Source organism: Triticum urartu, chromosome 1 (assembly GCF_003073215.2).
Source record: "Triticum urartu cultivar G1812 chromosome 1, Tu2.1, whole genome shotgun sequence".
Lineage (NCBI taxonomy): Eukaryota > Viridiplantae > Streptophyta > Magnoliopsida > Poales > Poaceae > Triticum > Triticum urartu.
Genome location: NC_053022.1, coordinates 44,318,628 through 44,328,781, shown reverse-complemented (window position 1 = coordinate 44,328,781; position 10,154 = coordinate 44,318,628). Strand labels below are relative to the sequence as shown.

Genomic DNA, 10,154 nt, shown 5'->3' with positions numbered 1-10,154 from the left:
CCACCCAAACCTTTCCAACGCGGACCCCCTCTTAATAGTACGGCTTTCCTACGACTCAAATCCACCAAAAAGAAACGTAGAAAAGACGCCGTCTTCGTCAGTCTTCGAGGGGCACCCAATCGTCTTGTGCCTAGCAGAGAAGAGTCTGGAAAACTCATGGCACATGATTAGTCCGCAAATGCGTTGTCATCAATCACCAAAACACTTAGGGATAAATATGTCCTTACAGCCCCCATCTGCACGAAGTCGCCGTCGCCCGAGTCGCGGCCCAAACAGGCCGCCGCGCGTGCCCCGGCGCCTTTACCGCTGCCGGCGCGCGTGCCCGCCGCTTCATTCCATTCCCGTCGCCCAGATGGCCGCCCACCCGCGATCTACGTCTCCGCCTCCCTCCGCGCACTACGCCTACTATGACCAGCCATCGTCCTCACGCCGTCGACACCTGCCTCCGCCGGCCAGCAACGTCACGCCGTCATCACGTTCGTCATCGGAGGAAATGGATCCAGCTGAAATCCTCGCCGCCGTGCAAGAGGTTGGTTTGAGACATTGTTGTGCTTGATAAGATAGTTGTTTTAGGGATGATGTTACACGGCGTTTGATTCATCGTACAATTTTTTTTAACTATATATAGTTAGAGGAGGAGGGAGATTATGATGGCGATGATTACGGCGAGGACAACGAAACCTCGTCACGGAATATGGATGAACCTCGTGAGGAGAACTACATGAGTTTGGATGAATCTTATAGTGGCAATGTAAGTGTGATCAATGTTGATGAAACAATAAATATGAGGGGGTAAATATGATAGACCGCACGGAAAATTTAATATTTTTTTGCATGATGCAGCGACATGGCGATGATGATGATGATATGGATATAGATGATTCATTTGCTGAAAGTGCACTCCGGGTATGTTATTAATAAAATCAGAGAAGAAATGACATAATAACCATATGAGCGCTTACATGTTTTTTTTGCAATGCACGCAGATGGACGAGGACGGGGACTTTGTGAGGAATATTGTGGACGATGAAAGTGACAAATCGCACGTTGATGCATCTCATGATGACAGCTCCAGCAAAGTAAGTTTTGAAACTTACATCACTCTAGTACATTTTAAAATTATAACTGACTGACATAAATGGTTTAATGCATTAATTTAGAGGGAGATGTAGATGGTACAAGCGGGAATGATGAGCATGTTGGTGATGATCTGTTTAATTTTGACATCGGATTTGATGAATATCAGCAAGAATCATTGGACATGCATTGGAAGGTCATGAGGAAGACGTTCAAGTCACTAAGAGATGCTTACAATTTCTATAATCAGTATGCGTACGAGCGTGGTTTCAGTGTAAGAAAGGACTCACTGAAATATTCAAAAGGTCCTGAGGCAACTAAGCGCTTGAGAAAGTATCACTGGTAGAAAAAGGGCCTTTAGTCCCGGTTCGTAAGGGCCTTTAGTCCCGGTTCCGGAACCGGGACTAAAGTGTCGGTACTAATACCCTGACCCTTTAGTCCCGGTTCAATCCAGAACCGGGACTAAAGGCCCTCCACGTGGCCGGTCCACCTTTAGTCCCGGTTGGTAACACCAACCGGTACTAAAGGAAATTTTCTGATATTTTTTTTGAAATTTTTTTTGAAATTTTTTTATTTTCAAATTTCTGAATTATTTTAACCTCTAATCTCTAATCACCCCTCATCACTGCTCAATTTAATCTCTAATCACCCCTCATCATTCCAAATCATCTCACTTCACGAACGGTCACCCATCCTCTCACTACTCCAGCCTGAGCACGCTTAACTTCCGGGTTCTATTCTCCCTCGTTTCCAAGTCTGCACTTGTTGTTTTCCTGACAATAGTAAGATGTCAATCCTATTAACCCTTAGGAATTTAGCTTGAGCATGAAGTCACATATTTCACTGTTTGAGTTTAAAACTATTGCTCTAAAAAACAATAATTTTTTAGTAACACTAATATTTCTTGAATAAGTAGTTTGACCATTGTTTGACCACAGTTTGACCAGATTTGACCAAAATTTAAAAAAGGTGAAATAATTATTTAATAACACTAATATTCTTGAATAATTATTTAGTAACACTAATACTTCTTGAATAAGTAGTTTGACCATAGTTTGACCAGATTTATTGAAAATTTAAAAAAACTGAAATTTGAGCATAACTTTTTTCCTTTTGGAATTTGAGAATTCTAGAAATTTGCAAACAGGCCGTAGGCCGTCTCCATCGGATGTAACTTTTCGAGTAGATGATTTTTCATATAAAAAACTTTTTAATCCGAGTTCGTATGCAAAAGTTATGCCCATTTTACAAATTCCAGAGAGATTTTGTAAATAAAGTCTAAATTCATATTTGTAAATTTTCCCAACAACTAGACCACATATCACATGTGAAACTTATTTTATTTTATTATTATTGACATTTCCATCATTTTCTTTTGTTTTTTCTAAAACTGAAAAGGCGGTCCACGGGGGGGGGGGGGGGGGGGGAGTTTGAAAATTGGACCTTTAGTACCGTTTCGTGCCTGAACCGGTACTAATGCCTCAAAGTCCATTAGTCCCGGTTGGTGGCACCAACCGGACTAAAGGTCTAACCTTTAGTCCGGTTGGTGCCACCAACCGGGACTAATGGGCATCGCACCCTTTAGTCCGGTTCGTGGCACGAACCGGGACTAAAGGGCCCAGGTGAACCGGACTAATGCCTTAGCCGCACGAACCGGGATAAATGCACCCATTGGTCCCGGTTCTGGACTGAACCGGGACTAATGGGCTTACCCGGCCTGGACCAAAGCCCCCTTTTCTACTAGTGTATGTTATGTGTGTGCGAGAGCTGGGAAACGACAGGCAAAACGTTGTACAATGGAAGGCAGGACCCGCAGGCTGAGAGGGGAGACTCGTTGCTTCTGCGATGCGCATATAACTTTGAAACTTGATAAAGAGCGTGACGTTTGGTATGTCAGCAGTTTCAATGATGATCACAGTCACGTTCTAGCTAGACCGGATGAAGTCACGTTTCTTCGGTCTCACAGTCAGATAAAAGAATATCAGAAGGCTGAGATCTTAACCATGGCAGGTGCTGGAATCAGGAAACATATGATTTATGATCAACTTGTCAGTAGGTTCGGGTCATATGCAAAGGCTGGTTTTGGGAGGAAGAAGCTTTATAACATGTGTTATAGAGAAAAAATGAAGTTGCTTGCACAAGGTGATGCAGACACTGCCATTGGGATCATGATGACCAGAAAAGAGAGAGATCCAGATTTCTTCTTTGAGCACACCGTCGATGATGAAGGAAGGCTGAAAAACATATTCTGGTGTGATTCTCAATCACGTCGAGACTATGTTGACTACGGTGATGTGACAGTCTTCGACAGCACATACAGGATGAATAGGTATGGCATGCCATTTATACCTTTGTCGGTCTGAACAACCACCGTTGCACCACGGTATTCGGTTGTGCTCTTGTGTCTGACGAGACGGAAGATACATATGTCTGGCTGCTTCAGACGTTTTTGAGGGCTCACTGTCAGAAGAGGCCCAGGTCAGTAATTACTGATGGAGATGCAGTAATGATTAAGGCCATAAGAAAGGTACTTTCGGAGGTTTGGCATCGTCTTTGCTCGTGGCATATTGAGAAGAACATGCAGAAACACCTTCATCATAAGTCTCTAAAGGAGTTCAGGTCTCTACTTTATTATGCCACTTCAAAAAAGGTATTTGAGGAGAGATGGGCAGCGTTTACCGCCAAATGGCAGTCGGAGAAAACAAAGACATGGTTACGTAGGATGTACAAGAAGAAAAGGCTTTGGGCTGCATCATATCTGTCAGGTGGGTTTTTCTTGGGTATGCGAAGTAACCAGCGAAGTGAGAGTCTGAATTCATGCCTTCACTTGCATCTAGACTCCGGTATGACTATTGTTGATATGATTGTGCACTATGAGAACTGCATAGTTCGTCTCCGTGAGAATGAGGCGCATGACGATTACACAAACTCACAGACAGTTCCAGTACCAGTATTGGATGAGTGTAAAGATATTGAGAAATCAGCTGCCCGTGAGTTCACTGCGGCAAACTTTTATATCTTGCAGGAAGATATGAAGAAGGCACGGGAGCTAGAGGTCCTTGAGAGACTGAGAGGAGCAGACACTCACAGATTCATACTGACATGGAAGGAAAATAGAGATATCAGATTCACTGTGGACTACACCCCAGGTAACTTAGAAGAAACTGTGAAGTGCAGTTGCAGAAGCATGTATCGCAAAGGACTTCCTTGCAAACATATTCTTCACGTTCTGATTCAGCTACGCTTACGTGAGATACCTAAGTGTTTAGTACTGTGGAGGTTGAGCCAAGTGGCAAGGGGTGGACTTCCCGTGAAGCGCACTAGCGATCTGTTTGCATGGGGATGGGCAGGTGCAGGGGACAGAGCTAGGTACAGTGAGTTGACTATCTTATCTGCTGAAGCAACTCATAAAGCATGCCATAAACCATTTTTATTCGACAAGTTGAAGGCGGCTCTGAGGGACATAATAGATAATGATTACACTGAGGAGGATGAGCCTGGTGCGGAGGTACAGTTTGTGAACGACGATGCATTCGAGCCTAATCAAGATCATGGTCTTGTTCATGATCCCGCAAAAGTTAACACCAAAGGCGCACCAAAACAGAATGTTAAAGGCCGCGGTAAGGATGGTCCTGATGTCACTAAAAATGGGCGACCAAAAGCTTTTGATGAGAAAAGCAAACGTCAATGTGGACAGTGCGGTGTTGCGGGTCATTATAAGTCCACGTGCCCTCAAAATCCTAAGTATGATTTTCTTATGTTATTGTATATGTTATTGTTCAAACCGAATTTATTTGTTCATTGTGAATTAACACATATCTTATTGTTATGTAGGAACTTTGCTTAACTTGTGGAGTATGGAAGATTAGTTCACCCTTTGATTGAAGACAGATTTATTATGGATGGCTATGGAAGATCGTTCCACCATTTCATTGAAGACAATTTTTTAATGTTCTATACATTTGATCTTGAATAATTGTTATAATATGTTATATGAACTTATTTTACTTCGTTGATGTCAGACTATTTGGTTTTGATGACAGACTATGTAATGCAAGAAGGAGTTTTAATTTGTTTATTTTGATGTGTTAATTTTGTGCAAGTCGTTGTTGTTTATTTTGACGTGCTCATTTTTGCATAGTACTGCCATCGCTGTTTACTGTATATTTTCTGCATTGCACGGTCGCCGTCGCTTAGAACGCCGTCATTTAAAAAAAAACCCGACAAGTGCGCCGGCGGCACTGTCCCACAGTGGCAGCGTCGGCCGGCGGCACTGTCCCACAGGGCAGAGTCGGACGGCGGTAGCAGTACGAGGCAACGAAAGGAGTTCGATAGCCTATGTGCCGCCGGGTATATAAGCCGGTCGTTGCGCGCTCCGTCGGCCGAGGTGGGACTAAACATTCCAAGTCGCCCCACGTGCTACTTGGGCCGTCGTCACGCCGCGTGCTACTTGGGCCGTCGTCGCGCCGCGAGCGGAAACAATGGTATTGGGCCGGCCCACGCGGTCACGCGCGTCGCTGCAGGCACGGCGGCTGCGATAGCTAAGTTTTAGTCCCACCTCGCCCAACGGAGCGCGCGACGACCAGCTTATATACCCGGTGGCGCACTTGCAGTCGAGCGTCCTTGATTAGTTATGCTACCCGTCGTTCGACGCTGCCCTGTTGGACAGTGCCGTCGGTCCTGTCTGACGTCAGACTGGCCGGCGCACTTGTGGGCAATTTTTTTTGTAGAAAAGGAAATTAAGAACGTCGGTGTTATAATAAGCGACGGCGACAGTACTTTAAAGTGCATAATAAATACATGTACATTTTTTTTAACATTCAGCAGTACAGAAAAACAATTTGACGACTGCACAATTATAAATATGAAGATTTCAAATGTAAAGACAACGGCATGAAGACAACATAATAATCCAAATGTCATTCTCGACTTAAATATTCAAAATAGTAGTGTCTTCTTCATCACAAGACATGATAGTCGAAATAAATGTAAACATTATTTGAGCCTACAAAATTTTCTTGTATAAAATTTTTGCCACATCTATTTCTTCTTTGCAAGCCGGGTAACTTTGTCCTTCACATCGTTGAGCGTATTTCTCTCCGAAAAAATAAGCTGCGCAATCATTAAGTCCCTCGATTTATCAATTGACCCCTATTAGAACTTCATATTAGTACAATTCAAATAGTATTACATAATGAATTTAATTGAATATAAGCATTTGAAATAACCAGACCTGAGAAAAATGGCTTGTCCATTTTTCACCGTTCCAATATTGAAAGCATCGAAGAACAAATATTCCACATGAATTGCTGGTCCGTACAAACAACGGTTCATAAGTTCGCATTTGAGGTAAGATATTAAAACAATATGAAAGTATTTACTCACCCATCTTCTTGTTGTGGGATGATATACTCCCTCCGGTCCTTTTTAGTTCGCATATAAGATTTGACTGAAGTCAAGCCTCGTAAAGTTTGATCAACTTTGTAGAAAAAAGTGCCAATATTCACAATGTGAAATCAATACCACTAGATGTGTCATGACTTAAAGTTTCATATTATATAACTTTAGCATGGCAGATGTTGATATTTTTTCATATAAATACGGTCAAACTTTGTGAAGTTTGATTCTAAAGAATTCTAATATGCAGAGTAAAAATGATCGGAGGGAGTACGTTTTGATAGGCCAGGTAGGCACATCCGGAAAATTCACAGCACCGCTCGCATTCGCATCACGTATGTCATATCCAAGTTGATTTTTCTGTTCATATACACGATAGCACAAAAAGAATTTAACATAGTTCAGTTACTAAATAATAATTTCAATATGCTCATGTAAATTTATGCCGTACCAGCTCCTCAACTTTTTCTGTAATTTCGCTGTCAAGTTCGGGTCCCATCAAAGAATCAAGAACCTGGAACTCTTCCTTTGGGCGATGCATGACAACCGAAACCCAATGGGTATTTCCCTTATTAAGAGGAATATAAAGCTGCATCACAACGAAAATATGATGCAATCAACATATACTATCTTATTATTTACATCCCATATATGCATACTTTAAGGCGGTTGAACTTACCTTATCTTTTTTAAAATACTCATCGGTGCATCTATTCAAGGGTCCATTCTTCTTCGCCACAACTTCGTTGTCATTTTTTCCTCCCTGGGTGTCCGGTCTAAATTCAAGTAACCAATTGACCAGCCAGGTCGGCATTATATGATGATCTTCACCAACAACCCCCAACAGATACAACGAATAAGCATTGATAACCTGAAAATAATTTAAATGATGTATAACAATTCCAATTTGCATTGAATGCTAATGGAAAACAGAACAATAACTTACATCATCGGTTAGCCATTCATGGTCAAGAATCTTACAAGCCCTCTCTGCACTCAGACCTTCGCGCATGCCATCATTGAATATTTTCTTCTTTCTATGTTTTGCTGACCGCTGATAAGCACGAACAAACTTAACACTAGCTTTAATCACATCGTATTCTTCTTCAAAGACTTCTTTCTCGAATAGTTCTGCAATACATGACGGTAATATGTTAATAATTCAATGATAAGTAGTAATTATAGCTCAAAAATAATATGATAAAACTCACTTGCTTTTGCTGAACGCTTTGCACGCTTTGTAGGTATAACGGGAATATAAGGAGACTTTATAAGGTTTGATCGTCTCCGCTTCCGTTTCCCTACACCCTTCTCCTGTACCTCATCTTCTCCAATACAATCTACCGATCCACGTGATGCGATTTCATCTGTTCCTAAAGATGTAACGGATTTCTCATCAGATACCTCAGGAACTTCGATAGGATCTTCTTCATCACCCTTGAAACTATCGAAATATTCAGGTGTGCAATAATAAGGTGTCTTCTCTTCAGAATCATTAATATCATCTTCATCATCCTCTTACACATTCTTTTTTCCGGGTGTTTTGAAATTGTCCACGTCAGGATTATATACAAATTCCTTACGAGGTTTTCCACCATAGTTTCTACTTTCACTATTTTCACCATAGTCATTCTCTTCTTCTTTTTCACTATCACCGGCTTTGTAAAATACAGCGCTTTTGTTCAATTTCTCTATGACCCTCTGTGATTAAAAATTAGTTGTAATTAGTTATGTGATACATCGAAAACCATTGTGAACGGCAAAATCAGAAAACTTGTACCTGTGCGCATAGCTCCGGCACACGAAGCATATCCTTACGAATGTGCTTCAGCTCAGTCAAAATCCGATCCATAATAGGGTTCTGGGTAGCTGAAGCCTCAGATGTACTCACGCCTGTTCTCCTTTCAGTAATGTTAGACTTTCTCGTACTGGATTTCTTGTTCTTTTCAGCCTGTTCCATTCTTATTTTGTTTAAGCGGTACTCTTCAGTAATGGTGTCATCGATCTACAACATAAAGAATCATACAATCATATTTAATTAATAATTAACTGCAGACTTTAAATGGAAAAATTAATATTTAACGTATTACCATTCCAACACCACGACCATTTTGAAAGTCGTACTTGTCTTTTTTCTCCGCTGCCGCTTCTGTCCAATTCCTCATCAAGGGGCTCAACAACGCTAAAGGATCATACTTTGGACCGGTGCTTGGCTGCACCTTCTCCCAATATAGATACTGCAAAAAAACAAACAACCATTTAGCATGTGTTACACTATTATTACATAATACAACTATTCAATTTAAAAAATAAATCATACCTGCAGAAGTGCTAGGTTGCCACGTGGCCATTCCCTAACACGACCGGGCTGCAAGACCGTACCAATCTCCGACAAACAAAACCGCAAAGTGAATGCATTCCAATTGAACTTTTTTATCTGCCTGACATCTTGCACTAGTGCATAATAATTCTTCGGAATGTACTCATCAGACACTGGTGCAATTATAGTCCCTAACAGGACGAGAAACGCCATCCGAACAAATTCATCGTCCGCATTTTTATTTCTCACAATCTTCTCAATAAGATCATCAATCAATATTTTACCATTCTTCTTGTTAACAAAACTAGCTGGAATTTTTTTTATTGCTTTGCCTTGGTCCATACTCAAAAAACTAGAAACATCAACTCCTTCATTCTTCAAACCAAATATAGCAAACACATCATCAGGCTTCAGTGAAATCAACCCTTTTTTTTCGGCTGCCTCTTGCACCATGAATTTTTTACTACTAGGATTGTAACCTTGAATCATAAGTGCAAGCAAATTATCACGCATCTTGACCGAAGGTATTCGTAACATGCCCTCCATCTCCGTTTCGTAAAACGTAAATCGCTGACTTGATGTTAACTTATTAACAAGAGTAACCCATTTTTCTACAGAACATGCAATCACACCATCGATGTCCATACTGCATATAAAAATATCTATGTGACGTTGCACGCAGCTAATGTGTTATATAATGTTGAAAATTTTAAAATATATACCTGCCCGACGGCGACTACAGCGGGCGACGGCGATCACAGCGGCTGACGGCGGCGTCTGACGGCGTGTTAACAACCGGCGCTGACGGCGAGTGGTGACGTCGGCCGCTGACGACCGGCGCTGACGGAGGGTGGTGACGTCGACTATTGCTGGGTGACGACGGGCGTTGATGGCGGGCGTTGACGACCAGCGCTGACGGCGGGTGGTGACGTCGACTAGTGCAGGCTGACGGCGGCGCGATGCTGTCGGGCGGGGAACGACAGTGTGGACGGCGGCGGGCGACGGGGATCAGATCGGGCGCGTCGTCGGCACGTACGACGCAAAAAGGGCATGCGCGACGTGATTGGGCGACGTGATTGGGCGACGTGCGCGGTTGTCGGGAATATTCCCTCGGATAGCGACGGCTCGTGCAGATATTGGGCAGATATTTTGCTGCGTCGGGCCCGCGACGATTATTAAGTGGGCGACGGCCAGTCTACAATATTGAATATGTATTTATTTATTTATTTGTATAATTTTGTTATTTAGTGTATTTTTTATAAACTTTGCACGAAAAACAATCATGTTTTGTGCCCAATTCTTTTCACGGGCCACAGTGACCATGCAGGACACGCACGTAAAAATTTGCCACGTTTCGAGT

General features: G+C 42.3%; 1 protein-coding gene across 1 annotated transcript; it reads left to right on the top strand.

Moving 5' to 3' along the window:
- The first annotated feature begins 352 nt into the window (after positions 1 to 352).
- On the top strand, positions 353 to 6,729 carry LOC125532683 (protein FAR1-RELATED SEQUENCE 11-like). Its single transcript, XM_048696645.1, has 8 exons — positions 353 to 529; positions 629 to 751; positions 844 to 906; positions 987 to 1,079; positions 1,163 to 1,419; positions 2,822 to 3,300; positions 5,736 to 5,852; positions 6,725 to 6,729. The coding sequence occupies exons 1-8, from the start codon at positions 353 to 355 to the stop codon at positions 6,727 to 6,729; spliced, it is 1,314 nt and encodes a 437-aa protein (XP_048552602.1).
- Positions 6,730 to 10,154: the final 3,425 nt, after the last annotated feature.